The 21,765-nt window shown below is 37.2% G+C and overlaps 1 protein-coding gene across 1 annotated transcript; it reads left to right on the top strand.

Moving 5' to 3' along the window:
* The first annotated feature begins 558 nt into the window (after positions 1-558).
* LOC105436458 (ubiquitin-like modifier-activating enzyme ATG7) lies at positions 559-21,407 on the top strand. The gene is made up of 19 exons (XM_030997929.1): positions 559-693; positions 1,788-1,970; positions 3,038-3,092; positions 3,479-3,596; positions 4,412-4,489; positions 5,219-5,335; positions 6,165-6,305; positions 6,935-7,023; positions 10,651-10,772; positions 11,543-11,633; positions 12,515-12,659; positions 13,391-13,549; positions 14,454-14,511; positions 14,912-15,048; positions 15,602-15,844; positions 16,260-16,375; positions 18,423-18,507; positions 19,101-19,301; positions 20,261-21,407. Exons 2-19 carry the CDS (start codon positions 1,808-1,810, stop codon positions 20,306-20,308), a joined length of 2,166 nt encoding a protein of 721 aa, XP_030853789.1. The 5' UTR covers positions 559-693; positions 1,788-1,807; the 3' UTR covers positions 20,309-21,407.
* Positions 21,408-21,765: the final 358 nt, after the last annotated feature.

Here is a 21,765-nt window from a genome sequence, read left to right as displayed (position 1 = left end):
TTTGAAAGAAAATAATTTGTAGAGATCTATTATGTAATCTTTTTTTGATCAAGGAAACTGGAAGATGGTTTGCTTTTTTTGAATCATGGTATTATTATATACAGAGTTATTAAAATACATCTTTGCACATACACATGAAAAAGGTCCTGTCATTTATTTTTGTGGAGTTCATCATGTGTAGATATTTTATTGTGGATATTATTGTGGATAGATGAGGTAGTGCAATCTTGGAAGGGACAAATAAAAACAAAGGTGAAAGATAAACAGACGTACAGAGAAAGCAAGTAAAAAAAAGAAGAAGAATGAGAGGGATGATATTGAGAAGGAAGAAAAGGAGGGGTTAAAGATGAGGAATTTAAACTTGTATTCAGTGTTTTAACTTAACTGGAGATGGGGGGTAATGAAACAAATTACCGTGATGACATGTGACACAAATCGAAAGCATATTTCTGTATTATGTGTGCTTTCCTGTTTATAAACAAGATAACATCAGTGTGCATAATTTTTACTCAGACATAAACCGATTACGTACCGGTACACTTGTCATGCATGCACTGCATGCACTGATGTCGTCATGAGTTTCCGCTCCGCCCCCTTTTAATAAAGATATTAAGGACCAAGGTCTATCCCCAACAACAAGCAACAAGCTCCGTGATTTTGCCTCCTCTCTCGGACGACATTCACACCTTTTAGGTAATTATGAATTATAATCATACATTTGATTTATTTCAAGAAATGCTAAGGATCACGACGGCGTAGTAACCGCTGCAGGAAATGGGTAAAAAATGCGAACAAAATTATGAACGGTCCCACATACCGGCTTCTACGTTATGACATTTTCAGATTTCCTTGAATCTTGATTGTTCTAATACTAATAGTGGATCTACTTATAATAACTTATACTCTGAGCTGACATATGTCGTGTGTGCCTGGACAGCTTGTGTATTCGGACAGTTGATTTAAAACGGTATTTTGAAGAAGTTTACACACACTTTTTTCTACTTTCTAGACAATATAATAAAGGAAAATATTGATGATTGGCACACATATCTGCAATACGATCCTGGCTGTGTGTTAAAAGCTGTGCTATTGATTCTTAACATTTCAAACACCACTGTACAAAACTCAACTGATTTTACTAAAAAACGGTACTTTAGTGACAATTGATGACACCTAAATAGCAGTAAAATACAATCGTTTCAACTTACCGGTGTAAAAAAAAATTAATTTAACAATTCAAATTGTAAGTCTACTGTCAAACTTGCCGAATAAGCCACATCGTGTTTATTGCATGCATTTGTGTGTTGTGAGTGTATTGACTATTTGTGTGTGCAATTGCTGCCTATTGGCACGTTTGCAGCGCTAAAGGTCAATACTGAGTAGGCATCAGCTTTGACTCTCTAGGTGCTTTGCTGCATGGAGTGATGATTGGTGATGATATTATACAACAAAACGGTGTAGAAGTTCCATTTACAATAAAATTAGCCTCTGGGAAATATGTTTCTTGATACCCAACTTCTATGATCTCCTCATACTCATAAGAGAAGAATATTTAAATCCCATTGCCTTTCCCAAAATTAAGTACGACGTAGAAAAATTTGTTTGAATTTACAATTAAACCTGTTGAAGCGCTTAATTGGAAATCCAGAATTGGTCGTGCCTGTGGCAGGCCTGGCTTCTTAATTCAATGTTTAGTGTAGAAGACATCTGACCAGCCAACGTCTATGGTCTCTTATTTTCCTGTCTAATGATCTCTGACTTAATGTTTGCATATATGTAATTAACAGATAATCAGGTATTTCCAAAGATGGCTTCTCAGGAGAAGACAGATTCATCTCAGCAGCAACTCCAGTTTGCGCCATTCAGTAGTGCCCTTGACGTTGGGTTCTGGCACAAGCTTACTCAGAAGAAGCTGAATGAATACAAGCTGGATGATGGACCAAAGGACATCTATGGATACTACTACAATGGTGAGTAAGGAGGCAGTGTAAGTGCGCCCCTCCCCTCTGTTCTTGATGCAGTCTCGGGTTCAGAGGAAAACACTCCGTTCCTCGGACTAGAATATTAACTGGAGGCTCCATGTATAAGAGAGTCGCACCCTATGCACTATGACACTCATCTGAACTTTCTCGTCCAAACTTTCTCATTCTTTCTATTTTTCTTGTGCACCTCGGAATAGCATTGTCTAGATAGACGGCGCTATATACAAATGCCTATTATTATTATTATTATTATTAAAAGGCTACACTTTGCGCAAAGAGTAGGGTGTAAAGCCAGTGTTTAGTGTACCTTTCTACAGATATCTTTGTGATAGGCTGCATAGCCCTTTTAAGATAAAAAATAGAAGGAAGAGGAAGAATGTGCATCATTTAGACAGTCGTTCATGTCATTATAGCATACATCTCAAAATCATTGGCCTACCCGTACCCGTCTTGCGGCATTTAAAGCAATGTAACATGGAGTTGGACTTTATTGTCAAAAACACTGAGTGAACTATATTATCACTAATCACTATAAGGTTAATTCAGGACACACACATTCATAATGAAACATTGATTGCTGACTGCATTGATTTACAAGACATCAGACGGATGAAGATCGTTTATATCTGGCTCATTTGGATGTCTTTGTAAATATTTTTGAGTACCGGTAGTTAGAAGAAAGATAGAAAGTGGTCATTTTCTGATTTATGTGTAAAGTAGTACGATTCATTGTGCTCTTCTCTAATGCTATCCAGATTTCTGGTTTTGATAGACACATGTTCTGGCGGTGGACATTTAAATCAAATGACTCAAAAAAGAAACCACAAAAAGCAGTGGAATACACCATTTTCATGTTTCTGAGCAACAGCGTTCTTGAAAAGCACTAGTGTCTCTACAAAACAATTATCATAATATACCGGTACATGGCTTCTTATCCATTTTAAATCTTTAACTATAGTTATAAATGTCTTGTTGAATTCAGTTAAATGACATATATGGTTTCAGAAAATAGACTTACCGGTATGTTGACATTTTCTTTTTTTCTTTTTTTACAGGTGATCCAGATGGGCTTCCTTGCAGACTCTCTCTGGAATTCAATGCATTTGATCAGTAAGTACAATTTCATGATGAGAAAAAGCATTATGACATGGTACTTTGGAGGTTGAATGATCAATCTATTCATATTTCTAAATCCTAGTATTCGCATATATATAAGGACATGTTAGACCTTATTTCAGTGATTAATTGGTTCCTTGAACAAACCTTTTTTTTTTTTAAATTGTCATTAATTTGTTATTACACAATTCCTGATCAATTAAAACTTTCAATAACTGTGTATAAAAAATGAGATGCAATCATGATAATTAAAAGCAAGAAGACAAAATAAATCTCAACTAAGAGCTTCTATTCATACTTTGCATTTTCCAAACTTGCATGGTTGAGCTTCAAATGTTGTGTCAGGTTATCTCTCGTGCTAAAACCATGATTTATTTCAGGTCAGAGACAACTCCACCTCACTGTTTTTCTTCAAGAGGAACACTGGTCAACTTCAATACGCTGGATGCTTTCAAAACATGTGACAAAAAGGCACTGCTTGATGTGACAGCTGAGCAGGTACTGTAAACGCAGAAAATATTTGTGGTACATGAATTTTCATGGATTTCGCGCTAAAGTTGGTGTCAGCGAATTTTAGAACCTGCAAAAATATAAACATGACTTCTTATGCGTGTTCTGAACGGACTGGTGCAAGGCGAATTTAAGAACCAGCGAATATGTTTTGGGGTCGCTTAGCGCTTAGCGCTTAAAAATGAATCACGCGAAAATAACAGCTTTTACAGTAATCACTTTCAAAGCAGATGTTGCTTGTATGGTCCTATCAGGAGGTTTATTTGTTGTAATTTCATTATTTTTAAATGAAGAAGGATGATTCAAATTCTAATTCAATTTAGCTATATTGTATGCTTAGAACTGTACAGAATTACTCATTAATGAATTAAAGAAATTAATAACTTAATAGATAAATTGGACAATGTAAGAAGATATGTAACTAAATACAGGTACAGTGCTACAGTTAGGGGTGATTTGATACACATGTAGCTTTTAGATTACTGAAGTTTCAGTTTCTATGTCATTCTCTTGTATTATTGACACTGATGTATAAGACCATTATTAAGTACCGGTGATGGTTATTATTTTTAGGTAAGTCATGTGAATTCAAGTTGTTTCTTTTTCTTTCTCTCTCTTGCTCTCTATCTCTCTCTCTCTCTCTCTCTCTGGCTCGCACTCTCTCTCCCTCTCTCTCTCTCGTTCTCTCTCTCTCTCTCTCTCCTTCTGTCTCCGCTCTCTCTCTTTCTCTCCCTCTCTTCCTCTTTCCCTCTCTCCCTTTCCCTCTCTCTCCCATTCTATCTATATCTTTCTGTACATTGCAGCTATGGGATGACATCAGGCAAGGCAGCGCTATTCAAGATCCATCCTTACTGTCTCGGTTCCGGCTTCTGACGTTTGCTGTAAGTGAAGGGTTCAGTAACTGTATCGCAATGATATACGACCAGAATGAGTTGTTGAAAATATATATGCTGCTGTCAGAATGATGGTAGTCATCGGGGGATGATGAGTAAATGGTTTTCTTATTCTCTGACAGCAGTCGTAGTCTGACTGGAAATGAAGAGTTCTGAAAAGTACATCAGTGTACTTAAAACATCAGTCCATGTTGCTGCTAGCCATGCAAACACAAACCTTTATGTCTTCTTTTATTTACTCTGACTTTTTACTTTTTATCATGATCTTTTATGCTTATTTAAAGGGGCAGTATGAGTTTTTACTTCTCTGAATAAATTGAGGTCGAGCAAGGTTTTGATCTGCTGATAATTTCACCCTGTCCAATAAGTCCTATGATACCAAGTCCAATTGTTCTAAGCAAGATACATGTATGTGACAAAGAATAAAACCTTGGTGAAAATAACAAAGGAAACAATGGTGGACAATCCCAGAACAACATGTCATTAACAGTCAAGTGTGAGATGTTATATGCAAAATATTAAGGGTACAACCAGTGTTTTTGAAAGGGTTAATGAGCTCAAAGCATGAACTTCTGAGATCAATGGGCTGTGTTCATGTAATATTGCATCATTTTTTGCAAACTCTTATTTGATTGTGCTAGAAATATGACCTTTTTTAAAAACAATGTATGTCATCTGTTTCATTCCGAATCTAAATTTCCCATGTTCTTTTACCAGGACTTGAAGAAGTACCACTATTGCTACTGGTTTGCCTTCCCAGCTCTCCTGGCACCAGAAGGAACTAAGCTCATTCAGCCTCCAGAAAAGTTAGATAAGGCTATGGATCAAGACAAGGTTAGTCTATGACAGAATTCTCAGAATGCTTTTTTCTGTTAAGAACCATTGAGTATTACTCTTCAGTACTTTTAAGAAGAATCACTAATGTGCTTTCCTAGGTCTCCAAAGGTTTAACAATCTTAAAGGTATAGACCAGTTTTTGAAACACCCCCTCTCAAAAAAGAAATGGAAGCTCTTATTACCAATCATGTAAAAGAATATAGTTGGACTAGTACTTGATGATACAAATTTTGCCGGGAAACCGACTACTAGTTGATATATTTGTAAATTACCTTGATAGATATCGCGAATGCACTTCAACATTTAACATTTGGGCATATATTTCTGTTTTTTGCGAATTTAGGTTGAAGTATTGCCATTTAAACCTCTGAAGGCAATATTTAAACAATATTGAATGGATATTTTGCACCCGAAACCCTTGAAACGCAATTTTACCACTACTGGTCTTTACTTTTAAATAGGATTCTAGGTATGTTATGAAGAACATTTGGTTTACCTCCTTAAGCTCACATTCCCTCAAAGGAACTAAACTCATTCAGCCTCCTGATAGATTCGATAAGTTATGGATCAAGAAAAGATTAATCTGTAACAAACTAGAGGGTTTGATAGGTCTTTTATTGACTTGGGAGCAAGCCCTTCATTCCAAATTGGCATCAATAAAATAAGAAAAATAAGAAAAAAAATCTTGAATGTTGAGATGACACACCACATGTTATTAGGAATTTCATATTTTTGTATACTTTTGTCATGCTTGTGTGATATTGTTTGGTCTTTTCTCTCCATAAACTAAACCATTGCCATGACGATATGATCTTGTATCTTTCAGATAACAGCCCTTCAAGCAGCTTATGATTTAGCTTCACAGTCATTGGGTCAAGAACCAGCATTCTTTCTCATATCCACAGAGGATGACAAAACAGTGGTGCTACCCCTGACAGCGTGGGACCAGGTCACAGATAAATCTAAGGTACAGTGCCCGGTTTCACAAAACTTGTCATCAGTGACGAATGAACGTTTTTATTATAAGCTACTGAAATCCCTGCTTCTGATTGGTTATCAGCAGATTTGTCATTGATTTTTGTCATTTGTCATTGAAAAAAAGACTTTGTGAAATGCCCCCCCCCCCCCCCCCCCCTCTTGTCAATGAAGTATTGCTCTAAGGATATGATAATCCATGTTTAAATGAAACTGAGTTTTTGCAATCACATAGCAGATAATATCAGTTTCCAATTCAGACTGGTTCAACATGTTGATATCTTCCTGTTTGAAGCTTTAGATCCAGTTCCATGAACATTGAAATGATAAAGTTTGCATTGTATAGACCCTTTTTACATTTCTTCATTACAACAAACTCCTTGGGACCAAGGAAATTACTTTTTTGTATCAAAATCTTGTTATATCAGGACTAAAAACAAGAGGATACAGAGAAGAATTACCAGTTAAATACTTGGTTATAATAAACAAGTGTTATTACAGTGTTCTTCATGATGAGGGAATACTGGATATACATATTGTCTAGATTTAAAATATATCTTTCTGGGTGATAGTTTATCTTGTTTGTAACCGATGATGTGTCAATTGTGGTTTTCTTTACAGGTAATGTTTGGTTATGCTGATCCCTGTACCTTAGAGCAGTATCCAGGATGGCCTCTGAGGAACTTCCTTTGTCTCATCTCCTGCCACTGGTAAGAAAACAGAATATTTGTCATATGTGGTTGTTGTTTTGATTTTGAACGTTAGGCTTTCTTGGAGAAGCATAGATTTTTGGCTTGCACCCAGTAGATGAAGATTGCGTGCTCGATCTTGTTTGCTCCGATGTCAAGATTTTTCTGACGTGTTTCAATTACATGATCGAGCACACAATCTTTATCTACTGGGTGCATGTTTTGATTTTGTCTCACGGTAAATCTCCGGTGGCAAAAAAGTGCGTCTTATACACAGAGATTGACGGTATTTTGATTTGTTTTGGGTTATATGTATAAGGACAGAGTGATCCATGTGAAGATGACAGTCACAATCATTCCCGACACGGGACTAATATCCTTTGGCAAGATATTAACCTGCACTTGCTACTCTTCACCCAGGTGTTAAATGGGTACCTGGTAGGATGCGACCGTCATTGTTGGTCAAACAGTTTTTTGAGCGTCAAGTAACGCCTGGCTGGAATGCTCCCCAGGGAGTAGATATTGTGCAGACAGTGTGTGCGGGCAAGTATTGAATCCAATATCTAGGGTAATAGTATATATGTAAAGCGCTTAGATACATCATAGATGTATTAAGCGCGATATGAAAGCAGAATCTATAATAATAATACGCTAAGGCTCCGCGGGGGGCGCGACGTCTCGGCGAGCCTTTGTATTCTATTGTTTTTTAATGAGATCGCCGACCCAAGTTGGTGCGGCTATCTCCTCCTGAACCCTCCCCTCGGGGTACCCGTGCCCGGTGCCATCGTCCGCGGGAGAGTCTACTCTGTGGAATTGGCTATACTCCGCCCGAGGTCCTCCTCCGTGTCGACGTCCAGGGCGAAAACAGACGCGACATGCATAATGCAGGATATGCGTGACGACAGAGATACCTCATGGATATTCAACATGACATCCGTAGACACACGACCGATGACTATCCGTATAAAATTGTATATACAAAAATCGGTCGTAAAAAAAACTCGAACCATATTCGCATGTCGCACGCAAGTACGCCAAAACACGTACATTTTCGCAGTTGCGAGATCGAGACGGAGCGTAGGGCTCGAGTTTTTGGCGGTCGATTTTGTTTCGGTAGAAGCTGAATCTAGACCATGAACCACTAAACATCGCGAAACTGCAATCAATTTCCATCACGAATTCACGATTGCTGCAATATTATAAAGTTTCCATAAATAGAGGTATGAAATTAAAGCCTATTTTGTGATGTTCTCGCCATGTTTACGTAATTTTGATAATCATTTCTTCAAAGTAAAGAAAATCAGACAAAATCACCGTAACTGACAGTGCATTGCCACTGTGTAGTGTGTGTGAGATGAGCTGAGTTGCAGTTGAAAGTGTGTGAGTTGAATTCGAGTCGAAGAGATTTGACACTTTGAAATTGTTATCTGTTGGTTTGCATCATTATTGCCGCGATTTCAATATAGTTTCGTGAATAGATTTACGAAACCTGAGCTTAGAATTAGTAAAAGTATTACTAGACTCTAATGTCTACGTTTTTAAAAGACTGTTTGATTTTCCTGTGAAAATTTTACTTTGAAAAATGATTATCGAAATTCATGGTCAGAAATAATCACAATCTAGGGTCTATTATGTTACAGTTCTTGCATCAAATCAATGCATGAAAACTTAGTTATTGAACTAGAAAAATGTTGTTTTTTTTTAAATAGGCAATTATGAAGTAGGAAGCCTGAAACCTAATAGCCTACTAAACAAATCTCAACAAAGTGTAGGCCTATCCTTAGAATCTATATGAATTAATGAAAAAGTAGCCCCAGAAAAAAGAGCCCCCGAAAATTTCCCTAAAATTTGAAATGGAGCCCCCGAAATGAAAAACTTAATTTTTTGCCTGCGCACCCCCTCTAGAATCCCGCGGATTTCCGCGGGTCCTGAGTTGAGTGTATATATAACATAGGCGTGGGGTCCACGGGTTTCAAGGGGCCATAAACCCCCAAAAGCTCGGGGGTTACGTTTTTCAAAGTTGGGGGGGGGGGGGGGGGGGAGAGATCAGATCGCAGCGAGTTGAGTGTATATATAATATAGGCGTGGGGTCCACGGGTTTCAAGGGGCCATAAACCCCCGAAAGCTCGGGGGTTTTAGGCGTATAGGGTCAGATGAGCATATTTTTAATACTTTATTTGTGACACTTGCGGGTCACTAATTGGCGTGGGGTCAATACGTAGAGTTGCGTAGTGTTGCGTACCAACTACGCTGGCCTACATTACTATATGCTGAGGGACGGAAAGAGGTACGCAAGATGAACGAAAACAATTCAACATGTCTAATTTTTTTCGCGTAGTTTCGGCGTAGAAACTTGACGCAGAAAGTACGCCTTTTTACGCAACACTACGCTACTTGACTACGCAACAGTACGCTACCCTACGCCAGATCGTCAAAGCAGTAAAAGCTTTCTACACAGTAAGCAACCATAAGCAAACCTGTACGCCAGCCTACGCATAACCTACGCAGGGACTATTTTCCCATTAATACGCAGCCTAATTTCTGCGTAGTCGGTACGCCACACTACGGAACTTACGCAGTTCCAGTGGCTTATAGAATAACTACAGGTACAGTTGGATCGTTTTTTTTTTTTTATATAAGGCCAAATTAAAAAAAAAACATGTTTAGCGTCCTGTTTTTTTTTGAAAAATGGGAAGGAGGAGGCCCTTTTTTTTTTTTTTTTTTCTTTCAAAATGGCCGCTCCGTACATTTTCCCTGACACTCTGGCCATTTTTCAAGATGGCGGCCGACAATTTTTTTTTTTCTTTTTTAAAATCAGAAATACATTTTAGCAGTGCTTTTCATGTTTTTTTTCTTTCAAAAAATAAAAAAATAAAAATGAAAAAAAAAAAATTTTAAAAATAAAAATAGGAGGCGGCCCCCAAAAAGGAAGCAGGCGGGGACGCTGTTTCTTTTTCTTTCAAAAAATAAAAAAATAAAAAAAAAAATAAACAATTCCAAAAAAAATTTAAATTTTTTTTAAAAAAATAAAAAAAAAATAATAAAAAAAAAAAAAATAGGAGGCGGCCCCCAAAAAGGAAGCAGGCGGGGACGCTGTTTTTTTTTTCTTTCAAAAAAAAAAAAAAAAAAATTCAAAAAAAATTCAAAAAAATTTCAAAAAAAAAAAATAGGAGGCGGCCCCCAAAAAGGAAGCGGGCGGGGACGCTAAACATGTTTATTTTTATAATGGCCTGAATGGCAAATAAAGTTCTTGGTGGTTTTAATTTAGGCAGTCTCTATATATCTTTTTACACCCCCCGCCCCCCTCTAGAATCCCGCGGATTTCCGCGGGTCCTGCTAGTATTATTATATTATAGTTACAGACAATCAAGTTTGAATGATCAAGATCAAGCTGTACCATCACTTTTGTGACAATAATTGGCTTTTTACTATTTGTTTACTTCAAGTGAGCTGAGACAAGGGATATGCATAGTTCACCAAGGATGGGTGTATGAACCTCATCATTGTGAAACAGTAATTATGTATCTTTGAAGTACTTTGATGGGATGATTACCTGAGGTTAAACACTGGTGATGTTAGTGTTATGTAGATAAAAGGAGTTGGTATGAAAGGAAAGATTCATTTGAATTATTTTTGGTCTCATTTCAGGGCTTCTCAGCTGGACCAAGTGACAGTGGTTTGTTTCAGGAACAGGACTAGAGAAGGAATCAGGAACAGTTCCCATAGTTTGATCCTCAGACTACAAGTCCCTTCAACAAGTCCTGAAATATGTGAGTCAAACTAGGTTGTAACAAGCATTTGCAGCTCAAACCCAATACTAGGTGATGATCCTTGATATTTGGTTTAAAATGGCAGGAGCTATCAAAGATCATGAAGATTAGGACTGAGTGGGAAAACCTTTTATGTAGGTACAGTATTTTGTACGCTTCACCTTATAGTTTGTTAGTTGGTTTGAAAGTTGGTAGGTTTGTTTGTATTACCTGACTGCTAATAAAGCATGTGTAATGCTTGTAAGTAAGCAAGCAGGGGACTGATGTTTTAAGTCCTCACCAAAGGGCATTAGCACATCAAATTGATTTGGAACCTGGGACCTCATGGTTACGCAACCACTGCTCTACCACTCAGCCATAAGCCTAATAACATTATGACAATCACATCTATATATCATTTTCCATGTCCTTATCTTTACTGTTCTTGACTTGCATGGGATTCTTTTTCTGTAAATATCAGACGTGACACATTCTATTTTGTATACAAATATTGAATTTTTAACATATTTGCATTGAGACTATATTGTTATCTATGTTCTAATTCATATTCATGATGCTGATCCTGATAGTGTGTTAACGATACTTCTTGATAGACTTCTGATTGTGCACACAGTGTGTGTGGGAAAGTATTGAATCCAATGACCGGGGTAATAGTATATATGTAAAGCCCTTAGAGACATCATAGATGTATTAAGTGCTAAATAAAAAGCGAAATATTATTATTATTATTATTATTATAATGCATTTTGTAAATACTCTTCATCCGACAGCTTGTCCTAAATGTGTTGGATGGGAGAAGAATCAGAGGAATAAACTTGGTGCCAGGAAAGTGGACCTCAGCTCTAGCATGGACCCTACAAGGTTAGTTTCTTTACTATGGTGGATAATGTTGAAACTACATGCATACAAAAATTGATCACATATCCAACAGAAAACAATTTTACATTAAAAAGTTCTAAGGTAAAAGTCTTTCTATAAAAATCAAATTTATATCTCTTTTTTTTAAAATTTTAACTATATCTCTTTGGGTAGAATACAGATTGTGACCAGTCGGGTAGAATGACACCCTCCAAATATATACACCATTTACTCAACAACCGACACATGTAAACTTATCATTCCCAAATCTAGACTCTCAGCAGCTGAAAACATTTTGCAGTAGCCGCATCAAAGACTTGGAACAACATCCCCCTTTCCAAAAGAGAAATTACCACCTTGCCACCTTCAAAAAATCCCCCAGAACCTACCTTTTTCCTAAGTGATCTACTTCCTGTGAGACTGTAAACTTTTGTCCTCTTTTCATATATTTGTACTTGTAAGCGCTATGGTGCTTTTTGTGTTTTTTTACGTTCCTATATCTTCTATATTGTTATTATTATTATTACTATATAGCATAGCTCACAGCGAGGTCATTGTTACAATGTCAACATCGATAGCATATTAATCTATGCAAGTAATCTACTCCTTGGCAGATGATATCCAATCTGAAATTGCCAAGAGAGAGTTTTGTTTGTGTTTTTCTAGGAAGTAAGTCATGAATTTTTGCTGCAAGTTCATATACTTGCATTAATACATCATTTGTAATACAAGAACCGTGCATTCCCCCAAATCAGAATACTTCTTGAATCTAAAGGAGTGCAATGCCCATCGGAACTCATTATCAAGTAGTCTGCCGAGTATGAAAGTAATGAATAAAGGTGTTAATTACACTTAACTACTGACTGTTTGATTTTGTCCCACAGACTAGCAGAGACGTCGGTAGATCTGAATCTCAAGCTCATGAGATGGCGTCTGCTGCCCTCACTAGACTTGGATAAGATCTCCCAGACAAGATGTCTTCTGCTCGGCTCCGGTACTCTAGGATGCAATGTGGCTAGATGCTTACTGGTAAGTAGAATTTAGACATTTTGGCGTTAATCCACTTCTTTTAACCCCACCACTATCAAATTTTGTTAATTTAATGACATATATGTTCTGCTAAGTTTTGGCTACATATGCATAGTCTTGAACCTCAAGATTAAAATTTGTTTATAGTTGGGCAACTCCAAACGATTTTGTTCCATGTTACTGACCACATCTAAGATTTTATGATCATTGTATTAATGTAATATAGCTACATGGGTTTTGATTTATAGCTATGACTTCATAATACATTTTAGCATGTGGCATGACTGAATAATGTATACATGCTCAGTTCTGTCTGTCCACTTATGGGTATGTGGTTGAATTTATAGAGTTGGAGGTATTTGAGTTTATGTTCTTATAACTACTCTGTTTTTATGTCATAGGGATGGGGTGTTCGTACCATTACAGTGTCCAATTCTGTCAAACAGAGTCTCTTTTAGTTTATGTTCTTATAACTACTCTGTATTTATGTTACAGGGATGGGGTGTTCGTACCATCACCTTTGTGGACAACTCTACAGTGTCCTTCTCCAACCCTGTCAGACAGTGTCTCTTTGAGTTTATGTTCTTATAACTACTCTGTATTTATGTTACAGGGATGGGGTGTTCGTACCATCACCTTTGTGGACAACTCTACAGTGTCCTTCTCCAACCCTGTCAGACAGTGTCTCTTTGAGTTTATGTTCTTATAACTACTCTGTGTTTATGTTACAGGGATGGGGTGTTCGTACTATCACCTTTGTTGATAACTCTACAGTGTCCTTCTCCAACCCTGTCAGACAGAGTCTCTTTGAGTTTGAAGACTCTCTGGGAGGCGGGAAACCCAAGGCTCAAACTGCAGCCGAGAAGATAGAAAAGATCTTTCCAGGAGTAGTAAGTAGTCTAAATCTATGATGTCATCAAGAATAATTATCCGTTCCTTGGATAGAATGTTAAATGGAGGCCCTGTGTAGAGGAGAGTCACCACCTCTGTACCTTAAGAACCCACTGCACTATTCTTATAAGAGTAGGGGGGAACCCTGATGTAATGGTCCACCTGCACACCCCAATCAGGCCGAGTATATGGAGCATCTGCAAGAATCTTCAGTATTGAAGGAGGCAGATTATCAAGAAGAAGATGTATACCGTATATATATATATTTTTTTTTTTTTGGGGGGGGACCAATCATAAAAAGCACAGCTACAAAACAATGGCAAAATACAAAAACATTATGAGAATATGAAAGAACAAAAGGAGTTGGCGCAGTAGATGGGTTAGGGTGCAAAAAGTGAAATGCAACACTGTTGCCTGGAGGCGTTTTCCCCCATTATTGGTGACTTACAATAATGAGACATGTAAGTCAAGGCATGAGGGCTCCTAGCGCTCCAACATTGTTACCCCCATCATAGCCAGCGGCCAAATATGTTGAGCTTTGGCATAACGTATCTTTTTACACCTGGGTGGAGAGTGGCAAATGTGGATTAGTCACCCATGTCATGTCTTCATAGGCTGAAAGGTAACATTGAAGAGGTTTTAAAAAAAGCAAATTGTATGCAGTTCAAATGGCTTTTTGCTCATATAGTCCTCAGATTTGTCATTATTTTACCATAATCTGTTAAGAAATCATGAGCATGTTTTGTGTATAGTTCCTTTCTTTTATTCTTTCTTTCGTTCCTTCTTTCTTTTTCCTGTGTTTGTTTGTTTGTCTGTGAGTTAAATTATTTCTTAAATTTTCTTATCATTTTCTGCCTTGTGCTATTAACTTTGTATCCATTTTTGTTAATTTGAAATTTTCAGAAAACAAGAGGAGTGAGTCTGTCTATTCCAATGCCAGGACATGCAGTAGGCACATCAGGTATGTGTTAAAGCAGAAATTATTAAAATTAGTATTTTTTTTAATGCACATTTTATGCCATGTTCATCAAAAAGTCAACTTGAAAATTGCAGGACAAACTTTTCTCTTAGTGAATAAAACAGATTTATTGTTTTGCATGTAGGTAAGATTTGTCTCACAAAATGTACTGTCCTTTTTAATGTTAGCCACCATTCTTTTTTTAGCAGTGTTTGTCAGATGTTTCTGTCTGGAATATGTTTCATTGTTTAAACAATTTCAATATCAGTATTTAGAGAAGAATGTGTTCAAAGGCAACACCAACAAGTGTATCAATTAAGTTTTTTATCAAAATAATGAACAAGAAAGACTTTAATTTTGGTTTTGAATCATCAAATTAATCATGTCCTATTTCTCATTACAGATGAAGCTATACAACAAACTAGGGAGTCTGTTCAGAAACTGGAAGAGCTGATTGATGAGCATGATGTGGTCTTCCTTTTAATGGACACACGAGAAAGCAGATGGCTTCCTACCGTCATCTGCAGCAGTAAGAGGAAGGTACTTTGACTTCAAGTTCTTTTCATTCTTGTGACAGTTCTTTTTTTTTTTTTTTTTAGGAAACCACACGAATGATGGGCTGGTAGATTGTTTTCAAATCAAAGATTATCGATATTTATTAGGAAACTGCAATAAAATGTACTCTAACCATAACTTCAAATTTATGTTTGTTTGATTAAGTTTAACATTCTTTTTTATCTTGACCATGATTATAAGATTTTCACAAATCCCAAGAATGGGAGACATGAACCAATTACATGAACTTGTAGAAGAGGATGTACCTTACATCATGATATCAATTAGGAGACGCTGTCATACTTTATAGGGAAGATATTTTAGATAAAGTGATTTCAATAAACCTAACAATTAAATAATAATTGCTTATTAGCAGAGCCGGGTAATATTGGAGCCCCTCGAGCACCTTGCATGGTGGATATGTACACTATATAAATATCTGATATTATTATTATTATTATTATTTATCTATGAATCTCTAACAATCCATCTTTATCATTCATCTCTTTGGGGATCAAATGAACGCTTCCTTTCTTAGATCGTAATGAATGCAGCATTGGGATTCGATACCTACTTGGTGCTACGCCATGGAATGAAACCAGCACGAGACCAGCCGCCACCAGACCAAACACCATCCTCCTCCTCATCATCTGAAGCAGCAGGAGGAGCAGTAGGAGGAGCAGCAGCAGCATCATGCTCAACCTCCTCCATCAGTCTCTCTCATATTCCAGGAGATAAGCTTGGATGCTATTTCTGCAACGATGTTGTTGCCCCTGGTGATGTGAGTAGTCAAATCATATTCATTGACCCCCCCCCCCCCCCCTCTTCTAAATTACATGACAACTTTCATTGCCTTCTTGTATTCATTGATGTGTGACTTCATTGAATGTATTTTTGTCATAAAATTTATTTGTTTATTCTATATAAATACAGTGATCAAGACTTCAAGACTGCATTCAATGTTAGGTGGTATTCCTAGAGTTCCAGTTGCTTCATGCAAACAAAAACTGTGAAATAGACAGCATAATCCTTTTCATCTTATGCCTTGTACGATTGCTGCCTTTGGTTAGTAAGATTTAATATATATCTTTGGTCTACCCCTTTGTGAACCTGCTGTTTTCATTTCGTCATTTTACCATTGCCCTATCCTTACCAATGACCCATGATGATCCAAACTCATAATCTTTCTTGACCAGTCAACCCGAGACCGGACGTTAGACCAGCAGTGTACAGTGTCCAGACCGGGCCTGTCCATGGTGGCCGCAGCTCTGGTGGTTGAACTCATGGTCAGCATTCTACAGCATTCCCAGGGGTAAGTTACATCAGCTCATAGTGGATTGGAGGTACAGTCGAACCTGCTTTAGTGACCACCTGTATAGAAAAACCACTTTTTTTTTTCTTTCCTTGAATATGGTTTCTCATTGAAACCTGCACTAAAGGAACCTGTACATAAAGCCCTCTTGCCTATAAAGACCACTTTTCATGTTTCCCTGGAGTGGTCTTTATATACAGGTTTCACTGCATTACTAGGACAAGCAATTGTTTTTCAATAGAGCTCACATGTTCATGTACAAAATCTATGGGCAGACTCAACTATTAGCTGTCTGATCAAGTTTAAGGAGTGATTAGAACTTGCCATTCTATGCACCGCAAATGATGCCCTTGATACAAAGTTTTGACAAACATTGTACCGGTATGCCTCATTTAACCCTATATAGCCCGGGGCTTTAGAAGCCCCCCCTATACATTTTGTGCGATTACTTTTTAACGCAATAAAATCTGGCGCTGAAATTTTATGAGTTTTTTCTTTGACATCTCCCGCATATTTTAAGACCCTATTTGCGAAAATCGGGGTATGGTATTGGAGATGTAGCACATATTCGTGACCAATGTCACACAAAAATGGTTTCCAATGATCTTGTGTGTACAATGTATGGGTTTTACAAGAAGTGTTGTTAGAAGAATGTTATTTTCTGTTTTTCTTCAGATAACATCCCTTTTGGCCATCATGAACTATTCTAGATAACAAAACAATGAAAAACAAAAGATTTAAAAACAAAGAAATACATAAGAAATTAGAATTTCAAGAAAAATTAGCATATTTTCGTAATTAATAACAATTATAAGTATGGAATTTCAATACATGTCATTCATTTGACTACCCTATCTTTTAAATTATATGTCAAGCTACAACCATGCCAAATTTAATTGCATTTTCTCCATAAAAAGGGGGGCAACTGGACAAAATGAGAATTCATTGGAAAAATTTGCATATTTGCATCATTGATTAGACATAAATAAAAATTAACGATATATAGAATAAATTTTACTAAGCATTCTTGACTAGTACATGATAAGACACAAACACGCCAAGTTTGGACAAAATCGGTCCATAAATAGCTAAGGTCATAGGGGGGGGGGCCTTGGAAGCCCCCCCCCCCCCGGGTTATGCAGTTTCAAAATAGCCCGGGCTATATAGGGTTAAACAACTTATACACCAATAAAAATATACAATTTTTTTTTTATGATGTACAATGAAGATTTGATCTACCAACCTTGGCATAGAATTCAAAACTAAACTGCTTTTGGGGGGGGAGGGTCTTTATACTTGTGCATGGTAATCTAATTTCAACTCTTTAAATGTGAATACCGTATTTGCCGGCGTATAGGCCGCAGTATTTTTGGAAGAGAAAATATCAAAAAGTCGGGGTGCGGCCTATGCGGCGAAAGAGTAATTTTTTTTTTTTTTTTTTTTTTTTTTTTTTTTTTTTTTTTTTTTAGTTTCGATTTATGGCGCTATGCCTGGCAATGTCTCCCAGCTCAGTAATCAGTGTGTTGACTCACCACTCGGAAACTACAACAACACTAAAATTTGACTGTCATCTTGGTTTGAAAGTAATCTTTCTAATAGATCTCAATATGTAGTTTATAATAATAGTTCCTCAAATTTTTTTCTATAACAAATGGTGTACCACAAGGTACACCAGTGGTACCATAGGTACTTTATTGTTTTTAATTCACATTAATGATCTTACACATTCTTCTAAAAACGACATTGTTACTATTATTTGTGACAAGTTTACAAGCACAAATCAGCGCCTTTAACTGCACCTCGATGTTAAATAAAGGTCCTTCCACGCGTGGGTTTTCGGCAGCAAAAGAACAACAACAAAACAAAAAACAAAAACGATTTTTTATTTTTTATTTTTTTTATTTTTTAAATGTCAAAATCGGGGGTGCGGCCTATGCGGGGGTGCGGCCTTTACGCCGGCAAATACGGTATTCATTTATTACCATGAAACTTACGACTATTTGATCAAATTATGCAAATCATACTGAAAACTCTCTCTTTTATTCAGAGCCTATGCATCAGCAGAGACCAGTGCCAAGGACTCTCATCTTACGGTTGATCTCACATCACCATTAGGTCTTGTACCTCATCAGGTAAGGAATGATAAACTGAATCCTGATTAAATTGTATTGGTGATTGTCACCTCTAGGTTTTGAACGTCATTTGGCAAGATATTAATCTACATTTGCCACTCTCAACCCAGGTGAAGTAAATGGATACCCAGTAGGAAGAAATTCCTTGAGTGCTTTGTCACCTTATTATAGTGGCTCAGCTACAGCCGGGGTAATGATAATAGACCTGTCAGTAACTAATTTCATAAGGCATTGATGATCTGCGTTGACCGAGACTGAAATATATGGCCTTGTATCTCTTTACGTCGTAAGACATCAAAGACCTGTATTTATCCTAGGCTAAAAGTAGTCCAGATGGTAATGTGGGTCTCAATAAATTACATGCTGTATCTACATTGCTCATGCAAACCTTCTCTTATGAAGTTCAAGTTCACTCTAAACACCACTTCTATAAATCATATCATCATTACAACAACAACAACAAATGGTGTACATATATAGGAGATACTCTAATAACTGTCATTGATTGTCCTACTACATTTTGGATTTTTTTTCCTTCATATTTCATTACATATATTTTGTAAAGAATCCTTTTCCTCCAATGTGTTTTATAGATTCGAGGATTCCTAGCCCGCTATCACTGCGTCCTCCCTGCTAGCCTGTGCTTTGATAAGTGTACAGCATGCTGTGATATTGTCTTGGCTAGCTACGAGAGAGAAGGGTTTGACTTCCTGCTCAAGGTGTTCAATAAGCCACGGTTTGTAGAAGATTTGACGGGGCTCAGTCAGCTGCACCTGGAGAGTGAGCTGATAGAGGTAAGATGATACGGTTTGACCAGTTCTAGGACACCTACCCCCTGGACATCCACACCCGGATAACCACCCCCAGTCAACTACCCCCTAGGGCAACCACCCCCTAGGGCAACCACCCTCTATGACAACTACCCCCCCCCCCCCCCCCGGGACAACTACCCCCTAGGACAACTAACCCCTAGGACAACTACTCCCGGACAACTAACCCCTATGATAGTTGTCCGGTGGTAGTTGTCCTAGAGGATGGTTGTCGTAGGGGGTAGTTGTCTGGGGGTAGTTGTCGTAGGGGGTAGTTTACTGGGAGGTAGTTGTCCGGGGGGTAGTTGTCCCAGGGGGTAGTCGTCCTAGAGAGTGGTTGCCCTAGGGGTTAGTTTTCCTGGGGGGGGGGGATTGACTGGGGGTGGTTATCTATATATCTATATATGGTTATATAGTTGGCAGGAATTGTCACCTGAACAAATGTTGGATCATCTCCTAAAATTTGTACACTCAATAGGCACTCAGCGAAGAAACAAATTTCCATGGAATGATATACTGTTGCTATGTGAGGCATTGCATATTAAGAGCAAAGTTGTGGGTGGAAGTAGTTTCTGTTTTGCAGATTGATCATGCTACAATGAGTGTGTCCTGATGTATAGATGCCTTATAGCAAAAGAGCCCATGTCTTTGTGGTTCTCAAATATGAGAACGGTTCCAGTTCTGCAGTATACCAGTTATGCTATGGAAAATCAAATATTATCATAAACATGAAGATTTCTGTACTTTCAGAAATATTTGCCACAGAATTCCTATGTTGTATGAATGTCTTTAGATATTAATTTCAAGCACTGTTTATGTTTTCACACTTTAAAAAGAATTATTATATGATCATCAAGTCATCTTTATTCCTTGATAAAATATGAGATATATTAGATTCACATGGTGACGTGACTTTTTGTGTTAATGTTCTCCTCCCATTGCAGATTCTTGATTTCAGTGATGATGAAACAATGAGCACATCTTCTCAATGATTCCAGCATCTATCATTCCTCAGACCGTGAGTGGACAGTGATGTCACAAGATGGCAGCCAGATAATCAAAGAGAGAGAAGTTCTTTATGAAAAGAAAACAGAGAAAGATAAATTTATCAAATTGAATGAGATATTTTTAGAGTGATATAAGCATAAGGTTTTTTATCATAATTTTAGTGTAAGTAGTAGATTAACAGTTGCCACAGTCACTTCAGGAGTAGTACATGTAAGTGGCTTCCTGGCAGGACTTTAGCTCTATAGTTGTAAGAGCTAAAGCCAGATAATAATTTTCAAAGTCCTTTTGAAGTGCAGTTACCATTGATAGTATTGTATTAAAATGTGATATGTGCTATAAAAGAATTGATTATTGTTATTAATATTATTATTACATGATAGCTGTGCAAGATTTCTTTCTTTGAGAGAATTTCTAATGTACCAATTCTGTAAGAGAAGTATTACAAGTAATTGTATTAAAAGTATTAAAAGTAATATATTATTAGTATATATATATTTTTAGAGATAAAAGCCAAAAATAGATTGTAGAAGGTAAAGATATCTTAAAATTTAGAAAAGGTTTACTTTGATAATTGATTAGAATTCCAGAAGATCAGGGAGAATGTGATCTTTGAATTCAAATGCTGAACCGAGTATGAAATGAAATATTTGTTTGTGTGTGTATGATATGCACACAATACCATTTTAAATGGTTATGAGGTAAACCTGTATGATGGTAGCATAGCTAGACATGCAGTTAAGGGATGAGTATGAAAGAGAATTAGAATAGTAGTTGTTAACACCATAGCTGCCACTGTCATAGTAAAGTATTTGCACTAAAGTGCCCTGTGTTCAAATTTGTTTGATCAAATTTCCATTTACCGGTATGTGATTGTTACGTTTACCGATCTGTAAAGGCCACTTTGTAGACGGTTGATTGTATACAAATATGACCATGATGTGTAGAATTACATAATTTTGCACCTTTCAGTTAGGTCATCTGTTTATAAGATTTGCCTTAAAGGCATCGTTGTTAAATCTGAGATGCATGGCCCTACGGGTTATCAGTGTCTGTGATATGGTGTAGTATTGAAGCCCTAAAAAAGAGGACATATATTTTTTTTTTTTTGTCCGGTAAAGGGGTACTTTTCACGCACCAAAGTCCGGCTCGTAGTACACAAAAATCCGGCCCGTATTGACTTTACACACCGGACTTAGGGGGTGTTTTCAAAAGGAGGGAACACTGAGTTGGGGGGGGGGGCGGGGTCTCTTGTAACTAGCATCCAATTGAGTTGCAGGCTCAATACCAGGCCACCAGGGCATCACTTTGATTCCTTAAATGTTCAATGTTTTATCTGTTGAAAGTCTAAAAAAAACAGAGGTCTTCTCAACCTGAAGAAGTATGTGTAGGAATTATGTGATGTATAGAATGCTTTGCAAATGTATGCTGCATTATTAGTATT

Source organism: Strongylocentrotus purpuratus, unplaced genomic scaffold (assembly GCF_000002235.5).
Source record: "Strongylocentrotus purpuratus isolate Spur 01 unplaced genomic scaffold, Spur_5.0 spur5_contig_858, whole genome shotgun sequence".
Lineage (NCBI taxonomy): Eukaryota > Metazoa > Echinodermata > Echinoidea > Camarodonta > Strongylocentrotidae > Strongylocentrotus > Strongylocentrotus purpuratus.
Note: the sequence above shows the minus strand (reverse complement) of the source record. Positions and strands in the feature narration are given on the sequence as shown.